Source organism: Cyprinodon tularosa, unplaced genomic scaffold (genome assembly GCF_016077235.1).
Source record: "Cyprinodon tularosa strain WSP-4 unplaced genomic scaffold, ASM1607723v1 ctg215, whole genome shotgun sequence".
In the NCBI taxonomy this organism is placed as follows: Eukaryota; Metazoa; Chordata; class Actinopteri; order Cyprinodontiformes; family Cyprinodontidae; genus Cyprinodon; species Cyprinodon tularosa.
Window position 1 is genome coordinate 800677 of NW_024038800.1, and position 12336 is coordinate 813012.

At 39.1% G+C, this 12336-nt stretch overlaps 1 protein-coding gene across 2 annotated transcripts in view; it reads right to left on the minus strand.

Moving 5' to 3' along the window:
• Positions 1-12336, minus strand: part of brwd1 (bromodomain and WD repeat domain containing 1) — a 33342-nt gene that overhangs the window by 3921 nt on the left and 17085 nt on the right. For both annotated transcript variants that reach the window (XM_038285842.1, XM_038285841.1), the window contains exons 22-39: positions 10775-10897; positions 10621-10691; positions 10272-10500; positions 10058-10174; positions 9474-9581; positions 9238-9362; positions 9044-9126; positions 8785-8896; positions 7516-7577; positions 7264-7419; positions 7027-7147; positions 6775-6900; positions 6571-6637; positions 6176-6226; positions 5746-5871; positions 5513-5665; positions 5266-5420; positions 131-303 (exon numbers count right to left, since the gene is read on the minus strand). In XM_038285842.1, the coding sequence (XP_038141770.1) occupies positions 131-303; positions 5266-5420; positions 5513-5665; positions 5746-5871; positions 6176-6226; positions 6571-6637; positions 6775-6900; positions 7027-7147; positions 7264-7419; positions 7516-7577; positions 8785-8896; positions 9044-9126; positions 9238-9362; positions 9474-9581; positions 10058-10174; positions 10272-10500; positions 10621-10691; positions 10775-10897 (2158 nt within the window). The remainder of the gene's footprint in view (positions 1-130; positions 304-5265; positions 5421-5512; positions 5666-5745; positions 5872-6175; positions 6227-6570; positions 6638-6774; positions 6901-7026; positions 7148-7263; positions 7420-7515; positions 7578-8784; positions 8897-9043; positions 9127-9237; positions 9363-9473; positions 9582-10057; positions 10175-10271; positions 10501-10620; positions 10692-10774; positions 10898-12336) is intronic.

Sequence of the window (12336 nt, forward strand, 5' to 3'; positions counted from 1 at the left end):
AAAATATTCCTTTACTGTCTGAAAAGCTGTACTAAATATAATTACGTTTTGTATACAAAATGGCAATAAAAGTTGTCTAAGTCTACATATAAGTACTATTATAGCATTTAAAAGCAAAGGTTGCTTGTACCTGGTGAGGATGAGGCAGCTTTGGAGCCGGAGTCGTCCTCTGAGGAGCAGCGACCTGAGCTTCTGCCTCGACTCCGTCTCGTTCTCTCAGGAACAGACACTTTGGCTGAGGTAGATTTCGTTACGGACATTGATTCCAATTTTTCCTGAGTTTTGATAGTGGGCTTTTTGTGACTGGAGGGAAGAAAAAAAAAACATGCACTAGTTTAACCATCAAGCATTTCAATATCATGTCTACAAGTGGGGAGAAATGTAATACAACATATCTTAAGGTTAAATGGGGGGAGAAAAAGCCAAAATAACAATAATTGATGATGCTTGGTTAAATATATATAATGCTGTGATCCACATGTCAAGTTCTGGCCTGTGGAAACACTTTTCCTGGAAATGCATGGTGTGTTTTTTATTACGCCTAACACTAAAAGTAAACATTGTAACAACACTGAAAAGGCAAAATGCTGGAGGAATTGTTGGAATTTGTTAGCAGGACATTTTCATGTCTTCTGGGAATATATTGAGATTGAATCCTATTGGTCAGAAGTGAGAAAAGAAATCAATGCTAAAATGGACTTTAATTTACCCTGTGATGTTACTGTAGTCACTTCTTCCAGCTCTTCAGGAGGAACCCCAAGGCGTTCCCAGGCCAGCCGAGAAACATAGTCTCTCCAGCGTGTCCTGGGTCTTCCCCGGGGCCTCCCCCCGGTGGGACGTGCCCGGAACACCTCACCAGGGAGGCGTCCAGGAGGCATCCTAAACAGATGCCCAAGCCACCTCAACTGGCTCCTCTCGACGTGGAGGAGCAGCGGCTCTACTCCGAGTCCCTCCCGGATGAAGTGGCTGGGGAGAGGGAAGTCTGGGCCTCCCTTCTTAAGCTGCTGCCCCCGCGACCCGACCCCGGATAAGCGGAGGAAGATGGATGGATGGATGGATGTTACTGTAGTTTTCCTGGGTAATTTACCCCAGAAACTGAAGAAGTCTGACAGGGATCTCCTATTAGTATTATTAGCAGGTGCAAAGAAAGCTGTAACCCGCAGATGGCTTGATGTGGAACCACCAATCATGTTTGGACTGGAAGGACATTATTGAAGAAATTCACGCAATGGAGAAACTGACTTTTTCATTAACAGGGTTTATACAGGAATGATTAACTCTAATTTAATGCTTTTCAAATTTCTTAGAAATAATTTTAATGCCATCAACAAGTACCCATGACTCTCATTCATTCTATTCATTTATTTTATTTTATATATATATATATACATATACATATATATATACATATACATATATATATACATATATATATACATATATATATACATACACTATATTGCCAAAAGTATTTGCTCACCCATCCAAATTATTGGAATCAGGTGTTCCAATCACTTCCATGGCCACAGGTGTATAAATTCAAGCACCTAGGCATGCAGACCGTTTTTACAAACATTTGTGAAAGAATGGGTCGCTCTCAGGAGCTCAGTGAATTCCAGCGTGGAACTGTGATAGGATGCCACCTGTGCAACAAATCCAGTCGTGAAATTTCCTCGCTCCTAAATATTCCACAGTCAACTGTCAGCTGTATTAAAAGAAAATGGAAGTGTTTGGGAACGACAGCAACTCAGCCACGAAGTGGTAGGCCACGTAAACTGACGGAGCGGGGTCAGCGGATGCTGACGCGCATAGTGCGAAGAGGTCGCCAACTTTCTGCAGAGTCAATCACTACAGACCTCCAAACTTCATGTGGCCTTCAGATTAGCTCAAGAACAGTGCGCAGAGAGCTTCATGGAATGGGTTTCAATGGTCGAGCAGCTGCATCCAAGCCATACATCACCAAGTGCAATGCAAAGCGTCGGATGCGGTGGTGTAAAGCACGCCGCCACTGGACTCTAGAGCAGTGGAGACGCGTTCTCTGGAGTGACGAATCGCGCTTCTCCATCTGGCAATCTGATGGACGGGTCTGGGTTTGGCGGTTGCCAGGAGAACGGTACTTGTCTGACTGCATTGTGCCAAGTGTAAAGTTTGGTGGAGGGGGGATTATGGTGTGGGGTTGTTTTTCAGGAGCTGGGCTTGGCCCCTTAGTTCCAGTGAAAGGAACTCTGAATGCTTCAGCATACCAAGACATTTTGGACAATTCCATGCTCCCAACTTTGTGGGAACAGTTTGGAGCTGGCCCCTTCCTCTTCCAACATGACTGTGCACCAGTGCACAAAGCAAGGTCCATAAAGACATGGATGACAGAGTCTGGTGTGGATGAACTTGACTGGCCTGCACAGAGTCCTGACCTCAACCCGATAGAACACCTTTGGGATGAATTAGAGCGGAGACTGAGAGCCAGGCCTTCTCGTCCAACATCAGTGTGCGACCTCACAAATGCGCTTCTGGAAGAATGGTCAAAAATTCCCATAAACACACTCCTAAACCTTGTGGACAGCCTTCCCAGAAGAGTTGAAGCTGTTCTAGCTGCAAAGGGTGGACCGACGTCATATTGAACCCTATGGATTAGGAACGCGATGTCACTTAAGCTCATATGTGAGTCAAGGCAGGTGAGCAAATACTTTTGGCAATATAGTGTATATATATATATATATATATATATATATATATATATATAGTTTTCCAGCCACTTTTGTTGATATTGTTTAGCTTTTTCTCTGCCTCAAGCTTCTTTTCCGAATATACGGCTCAACGATCAACTGGAAGGAGTTCAGTGCAAGTATATCGAATATTTTTTAATTTTTTATTATTATTAAAGCATTAAATGCCACGATAATCACATTTAATGAATTTTAACGCCAATTAAGGCCTTAATTTAAAAAAAATAAATAAATGACTTATGATTTTTAATGACCAGCAGAAACCCTGATTAAGACTTGCTACTCATAAATACAATAAATACTGGAAGAAACTGAACATTCACCAGAGCTGGTTACCAATTGCATAATTAATGTACAGGTGCTGGTCATAAAATTAGAATATCATGAAAAAGTAGATTGATTTCAGTAATTCCATTTAAAAAGTGAAACTTGTATATTATATTCATACATTACATACAAACTCATATATTTCAGATGTTCATTTTGTTTAATTTTGATGATTACAAATGACAACAAATGAAAATCTCAAATTCATCATATCAGAAAATTAGAATATTGTGAAAAGGTTCAAAATTGATGGCCCCTGGTGCCACACTCTAATCAGCTAATTAACTCAAACCACCTGCAAAAGCCTTTAAATGGTCTTTCAGTCTAGTTCTATAGGCTACACAATCATGGGGAAGACTGCTGACTTGACAGTTGTCCAAAAGACGACCATCGACACCTTGCACAAGGAGGGCAAGACACAAAAGGTCATCGCTAAAGAGGCTGGCTGTTCACAGAGCTCAGTGTCCAAGCACATTAATAGAGAGGCGAAGGGAAGGAAAAGATGTGGTCGAAAAAAGTGTACAAGCAAGAGAGATAACCGCACCCTGGAGAGGATTGTGAAACAAAACCCCTTCAAAAATGTGGGGGAGATTCACAAAGAGTGGACTGCAGCTGGAGTGAGTGCTTCAAGAAACACCACACACAGACGTATGAAAGACATGGGTTTCTGCTGTCGCATTCCTTGTGTCAAGCCACTCTTGAACCACAGACAGCGTCAGAAGCGTCTTGCCTGGGCTAAAGAGAAACAGGACTGGACTGCTGGTGAGTGGTCCAAAGTCATGTTCTCTGATGAAAGTAAATTTTGCATTTCCTTTGGAAATCAAGGTCCCAGAGTCTGGAGGAAAAGAAGAGAGGCACTTCATCCACGTTGCTTGAAGTCCAGTGTAAAGTTTCCACAGTCAGTGATGGTTTGGGGTGCCATGTCATCTGCTGGTGTTGGTCCATTGTGTTTTCTGAGGTCCAGGGTCAACGCAGCCACATACCAGGAAGTTTTAGAGCACTTCATGCTTCCTGCAGCTGACCAACTTTTTGGAGATGCAGATTTCATTTTCCAACAGGACTTGGCACCTGCACACAGTGCCAAAGCTACCAGTACCTGGTTGAAGGACCATGGTATCCCTGTTCTTAATTGGCCAGCAAACTCTCCTGACCTTAACCCCATAGAAAATCTATGGGGTATTGTGAAGAAGAAGATGCAATACACCAGACCCAACAATTCAGAAGAGCTAAAAGCCACTATTAGAGCAACCTGGGCTATCATAACACCTGAGCAGTGCCACAGACTGATCGACTCCATGCCACGCCGCATTGCTGCAGTAATACAGGCCAAAGGAGGCCCAACTAAATACTGAGTGCTGTACATGCTCATACTTTTCATGTTCATACTTTTCAGTTGGCCAACATTTCTATAAATCCTTTGTTTTTATTGGTCTTCAGTAATATTCTAATTTTCTGATATGATGAATTTGAGATTTTCATTTGTTGTCATTTGTAATCATCAAAATTAAACAAAATAAACATCTGAAATATATGAGTTTGTATGTAATGTATGAATATAATATACAAGTTTCACTTTTTAAATGGAATTACTGAAATCAATCTACTTTTTCATGATATTCTAATTTTATGACCAGCACCTGTAATAACTTTTTCTTGTTTTTTTTTGTTCAATACTATTAAACTGCTCCTGTAAAACTAGTTGCTCTGTCATTTCTGTTAGAGGGGGGTCTAAATGTTCAATATATTTGTGTGTTTAAAAAATAAAAATAGAATAAAATATATATATATATTAAAAAAAGAAGCTTTTCGATGTAAATATCTGAAAATGTGCCATCAAAAAAAAAACAAAGAAAAAACTGAAAAAAGGTTAACTGTAAATTTACAGTCATATGTTTATATTACTGTTTTTATATATATTTTTTTTACTACTTTTCAAGGCTGCACTTTAACAAAAATGAAATTGTCTAGAGAACTGTTCTAAACAAAGTTTCTTTTTGTTTTACACTTGTGTAAACAAAATGACAAATAATCGAAGTCTAATCTTTACAGAGGCTGAAAATAAAGGCTGGGAAATACAGCCAAATAATTATTTAACAAAAAGCAAAAAATAAATAAAATCAAGGCTGTATCAACAAAGCAGAACTAGAGCACAGCAGTCCATAGCGTATCATGTTAGATCTTTTGAACAGCTAACCTCAGGTGAGGCGAGACTAACCTTGCTGAGGCATGATCCTGTGGCTGGGCTTTCTTGCGGAACCTCTGACTGCGGCGGAGCCTGTCGCTGCTCTTAACGGCAGTTCTGTACTCTGATATGATTGTTCTGATCTGCTCCTCGAAGAAGGCGGAGAGTCGCAAGGTCATGCTGTAAATCTAAAAGAAAAGCAAAGAGTTCATCAAGTTAAAAATCTCAAACAAAACCAAAAGAGGTTAGCGCTCCCTTCTCAGCAGGAGCCGTCCCTTACCTTGGAGCGTTTGTTCGGTGTGTAAGCCTTAGCATTAGCAAATATTAAGCGTGTATCTTTGCACAGCTCTATGGGGTTTTCATAGCGATCTTCCTCCAGGGTCCTTTTCACTGTGCCAAAGTCCATTGGAGTATCAATAATGTCAAGATAATCCTGGGTACAGAAAGACGACTTAGAGCGCAGCAAAAATGGAAACTTGGAGCCATTTCTTAGGAGTCGATCTGTTCACTTACAGGATAGTTTTCTGGATCCACAGGCTGTCTGAAGGGTTCTGAGTCTTCACAACCAAATATGTAGTTAACCAGATGCCTACATTGTTCCTTCCAGGCATCTCGGTCAGGCAACACCTCCACAGAGTGCTGCAGAGATAAAAAAACAAACACAGCATGTCAGGACTTTGTTTTCTATTACATTCTGAAAATGACCAGAGAAACCAGCTAAAGTCCAGATTGGTGTTCCGCTCTAAAGCCTGTTTTCAAATGTACTCATTTAAAGGATCCAGCGGTTGTTTTAAGTTTCTACAAATAAGTAAATCTGCATTTAAGGGACAGAGCTGTTAAAAAAAGAAAATTAAAAGAAAAGAAACCCCTGGTAAGCGCATCAGCGTCCAGTTTGATTATGCTCTGAGCGTCTTTGAATTAATTTAGATTTTTCTGCACTCACCTGACGCAGTCTGTGTCCAGAAGATGTACCTGGTGCTTCTGTATCTTCTTCCTGCAGAGGGCAATCAAAACACCACTTATTCAATGCTAAAGTTCAGCATCAAGATCAGAAATAAAATGGAAAACAAACCAAATAATAAACAAAAAGGTATTTGTTTTTAATTTGGATGCAATCACTGAGGAGTCAGCAATCCCAACTACAGCGACTCTAGCTGAAGCCGACTTATCGCTCAGTTCGGCTTACATGGAAGCTAATGTAAATTCGCAAATTGCTTTTTAAGACAAACCGTTTAAACAGTCTAAAAACCAAATGGTAAAATAAATCCACATTGAGGAAAACCTGCAGAAAACAATCAAGCCTCCTAAATATCACTAGATTTTTCTTTGCGCACTTGCCTCATCGTCGTCATCCATTTCCTCCACAGCATTGTAAATCTCCATGATATCTGTGCAGCCTGGATTACTAGAAAAACATAAACAAGAAAACACAAAAGATACAGCTTTTATTTTTCACATTTTATTATGTCAGTTCTTAATAAAAAATAAATAAATAAATAAATTGATTAAAAAAAATTGTGAGGAAAATCCAACAAATCTTACTTGACAAATTTCTGGAGGACGCTTGAGATGATTTTTGCAGAGTGGGCAATCTTGCTTCTTGGCTCATTGAAAGTGCGGGCATTATGTGCAATATACCTGGCTTCCCATACTAATGCAGAGAGGCGCCTGGGAAGCAGATGTACCAATCCTAATTTACTCACATTCCAACAGACTGGGAGAGAATAAAACTCCCGCTTTCAACCTTTGTCTATGTGGAGGCGGTTGGAGCCAATAATGGCGGGAGCAGCCTACCTGTAGAACCTGTTGATGAGCCGCAGTCTGATTGTGCCCAGGTCTGTGGGATAGGCAATCACGGTGCAATAGCTGGGATACTGGATTAAGTCCACTGGACCAGAAAATGGAGCTGCAATCTCTGCATCGAAAATCGCACAGAAACGCAGATTAATGGAACATCTAAGAAGGGAGAATAGATAAACGAGAACCTGAAGAACAGAGATATAAATATATCATATTCTTCAGCATACAGACCAAGAGTAATGAGCTGTTCGATTCCAGCGATGATGCGGTCACACTCCTCCTCCCTGCTCCTCTCACCCCACTCCCCTGGTACCGGTTTGTACATCAGCTCTTTCATCTCTTCGGCAGTCGCAGGGATACCGCCTCCATCGGCGTCTGGCTGCTGGGCTGAGAACGGATAATAGAGAGTGCCATAGCTATTAGCAATCAGGGACTACAAGAGAACACAAAACTTTTGCTTTGAAACACTTGAGCTGGCATTACCATCCTCATTAATAGGTTCCACGTCCCAGGGACTCAGTTTTTCAGTTTCTCCATTGTCCCATCTATTAAAAACCAAACATGAGATAAATTAACTGCTTTGTCAACATTTGAATAATTAAATGTAAAAATCAGCTGAAAATTTCACTAGAAGACAAATAAGTGTTTCTGATTTCTGCCTCTTCTCACATAAAACAGCAGCATAATATAAATCAAAACAGCATCTTCCCCTCTAATAAGTAAAATAAAGAAAATCACAACCTTATGCTGATTATAGCTATCTGAACATACTGAAAAGTAGGGCTGAAATATTTATCAACAATGGAAATAATCTTTAATCTCTAATAAAATGATTAGGGGTGTTAATCTGCAAGACTTTGGTGATACAATTCACATCATAATACATGCTTCACAACACCTTAGAACCCAATGGCCTATAATTATATAGTGCTTTGGTCATGCCAGGAGACATGACCAAAGCCATGATGCTTGCTTGGAATATATTATTACTTTTAAGATCAATTCTGCTGTATATTCCCAGCAGAAATATAATTAAATATTGCAATATTTGACAGAATTTTTTTTTTTGCCCTCCTACAGACTGGTCCCCGGGCACCATACAATGACAGCCCATTGCAATTGTTAACTTTTGGACATAAAAAGGATTTACATTAACATAACCCCTAATTAGTGAATATAGACCCTAAATCAAGAGATTTACGGATAGATCAAGTTAAAGCAGAAATAAAATAAAAACCTCAAAATTTCTATTCTGAACTCCAAGTGGAGTTATAACTTCAACTTGTTCTAATCTTGGAAAAAGAAATCTCATTTTATACGATTTGCTTTGAAATTATCTATCCAATTATGAAAAAAAAAACAGCGATGGGTAGATGGATAAACTCTTACAAATACACGTACATGCACATATAAAAGGCTTATTTTTAAAATGTTATCTGGATATTCCATTCAAAAAGAATTTCAAATCTGTTGTAGTGCATCATTTTAAGGTGAAAAACACGCATTTGTTAACTCACTAAGAGTATTCAAAGAAACATTGCTAGAGTAATCAATCGATAGCAGCAGCTCTTAAATGCAGATTTTCCCACGTCGTATTGCATCACTAAAGGTAATACATTTCTAATCTCATCACAAATACTTCTATAATGATCATAAACTTAAGACGCTCAATCATTTATTATTACTAGTAGTAAAATAAGTGTAGTACAGAAATCTGCTTTAGATCAATATGATGGCACCTATCCTTCCCACCTGACTTTGAAGCACTGGAAGAGGCTGTCTGGGTATTCTGGCTGGTACGGCTCCTGACAGACGATGGTTCCAAACCACCAGGCATCGTCAATCACTGAACGAAACCTGTCATCTACCAGACATAGAAGAACAGGGTAAGGACTAAATTCTTAGGGTGAAAACCTCAAAGCAGAAAACAAATACAAACTGGGAAACTTTACTTCTTTGATTAAATTTTTGGGGTTAAATTAAAACTAAGAAGAAGTGCGTCCTAACTCACTTGGTTGCCAGTTCCGACGGAGCGCCTCGTCGTAACTTTGCCTCAACACCAGAAAATCAATCACATCCGGCATGTCATGGTACCTGCAGAAAAAAAAACAAAAAAACATTTGTGATATAATATCTTCTTCTGAAAGCCATCACTACAAAAACACAACTACTGTATGAGAGCATAACTGAACAGGAGATGCCTACTTGATAGAAAAGGACTTGTCTGTGATCTTCTTGGTGCCGTGGTCAATCAGAGTCAGCTTCAGACAGCAGAGTGTTGGAGGGCAAACTTCGTATTTGATTCCAGTGATCTTCACAAACTCTTGGTCCTAAGAAACATGCAGATTTTTTTATTTCATCTGAGCTGATCAGGGTTTTAGCATCACATGGACTCTATTGATGACGATGTTCTCTGAAAACAAGCTTCTTAAGGCCTTTACCCGCAGTTCCATTTTCTTCCACGGCTGCTTTTCCAGGTTGATGGGATAAAGCTGGTTTCGACTCACGGCCTCAACATAGGCCTCATGGCCCTGACGAAAGTAGATCACCTGAGTGGAACAAAATTTAACTTTCATTAAGAAGTGTCCTACCGTGAAGGTAAAAGCTTTGCCGTGAGCCAGCACTAAACAGAACAAAACATTTTTTAAAGATATGTAGCTAATGCCATCTTGTTTCGACCTTTTTAAAGCAGAAGCTTAAAAATATGTATTTTTTTGCAAACTGTGTCAACTGAAAGAGGTAGATGGGTGAAAATTTCCACTCAGAGTGCAAATTGCTAACACTTCTTATTGCCCTTCTGCACAATAAAGCAGGTGGTGGCATCATGCTAGGGAAAATTAAATGCAATCATTTTTGGTAGTAGCATCAAAAAGAGGCATGTCCTCAGACAAAAAAAAGAAATAAAGCTGTCAACTCATGCAAATTATTAGTCGTTCATTGTTCTTAATGAAAAACTATTCAATAAATAGTAAGGGGGGATCCTGGAGATCAGGAGGACTGATGAGAATACAGTAAGTTGTCGTACCTCATCGCCCATCTGAGGAACGAAAGGAGACTTCCTGGGAATGACATCAGTGATCCACGCAGACGGCCTGAACTCGTTCGACACCTCTCTGTTAATAGAAGGTCTGGGCTTTGGACGCTGATTGGAGCACAAATGGTAAACCGCTCAGATTAGACCTGATCTTGTTTTATCAAAGACAAAAAGAAAAAAATATATACATAAATGGTCTGCTCACCCGGGGTGATTTGGCTTTGGCTTTTTTAGATTTCTCTTTGCTTTTTTTCTCTGGTTTTTCCTCGTCCTCTTCACTTTGCTGCCTTTCCTCTTCTTCCTCATGCTCTTCCTCCTCTTCTTCAGAGCTGCTGAGTCTGCGCCTCACTCGTTTCCGCAACGACAGAGGGGTAGAGGGCTGCAGGTTTATCCCAGCGTCTGCTGTCCAGTCGGAGTACTCGCTGGAAGTATGGCTGTCCAATCAGAAAGGAGAAGCCCAGTTTAAAGCCGAGGAACCTGAGACGATAACGGTCTGAAACAAGCACTTAGAGGACAATACAGCAGGGTGGACAGACAAATTCAAAGACTCGTACTTTGAGCTGTCACTCGTCCACTCTTCGTCGTCGTTGGAGGAATCCAGTTCACTGCCTTCCAATTCGTTGTCCTGAGAAATTAAGGGAAAATGAAAACTTGGAGGTGTACGGCAAATTTATACAAAACTCACAATAAGAGTGTACGGTGAATTACCTCTGAGTGTATATCGGAGCTGGCAGTCTCCTCGCCTTCCTCACATGAGAACTCGATAAACTCTGCAGAACCTTTGTGGCCATGAGCTCTCTTTGTGGTGGAGGGCTCCTCGTCTGAATCATCCTGAGGAGAGAAATGGCCGAGTCAGGAAAACGGACCAACGGCTTCACAAAGAGAACGTCCAGTTACATCCTCTAAGTAAAATGGGATAGAAACAACGTTAATGTTTATATATATATATATTTTTTTTTACAATGAATTTTGATAATCAATGCTAACCTCAATTCACACTTTGATAAAGTTAAAATATAATTAGCGGGAAAAGAAAAAGAAAAAGGATTTTAATACAGAGATATTAGGTCCATGTTGTTTCTACATAGTCCTTGGAAAACCTGTAGATCAATGAAGACCAACCATATAAGGTAAGACTATTCATGGAAGGCTCTGTGTCAAAGTATATTAACAGAAAATTGAGTGGAGGGGAAATGCTGATGAAAAAAGTTAAGGAAACAACTTTTTAAAGATGGAGCTTGTCCTTTCAAATGCTCCCTTTCACAGTGAGTCATTACACTGCAAAAAATGAAGCCAAAGACATAAGACATGTTTTCTTAATCCAAGTGTATTTTTTCTTGAATTAAGCAGGTACGTGTCTGAGGCATTTTGTTAATGGATAAGAATAAGAATTTACATTTAAAATAAGAAAAAAACAATATCAGTCTCTTATTTCAAGTGTATTTTATAGGGATGCACGATATTGGGATTTTGGCCGATATCCGATATGCCGATATTTTAAAACACATGTAGCCGATAACCGATATCGATACTGATGTTAAAGCTGGACAAAAATAAGTAGTCATTGAAAATAGCAGTTTTGTTATCCATTTCTGACACTTTGAAAAATAATATACTCAAATATATTTCCATATGCTGATATCAAATAGATTTTTAAAAACGCGGTATTGATCTATTTTACTTTCAAAATCTCGCGAAATTTAATCGTTCTGTTACAAACTCTCTTGATATTTTGCAAATTCTTTTGAGATTTTGTTAGTAAAATAGATCGATACCGCGTCAATATATCAACATATAAAAATATGGCAAAATTTTGTGAATTTTCGGGGGATTTCGTAGCATAACGATGACATATAGCAATATTTCATTAGTAAAAGAGATTGATATGGTCTTTTTAAATGGCAATATATAAGCATATGAAGATATTGTGATATTTTAATGTATCAATATTTTTTTCCCTTCATCTTTAGAAGTTTTTAAGTCTGTAAAAAATAAGTTTTTGAGGAAGAAGAAGAAGTAGTTTTTTTTTTTTTTTTTTAGACTTTATAAACTTAGAAGCTAATCAAATATCGGGTTAAATATCGGTGGGGCGGCTAATGTTTTAAGGCCGATACAGATAGGGGGCCGATTATATCGCGCATCCCTAGTATTTTATCCAATAATCTTATTTTAAGGCTAAACATACTAATTCCATTGGGGGATCATCTTATTTACCTACTCAAATTAAGGTAAAAAAATTCATTTAAGGAATTTTTTTTACTCATTTCAAG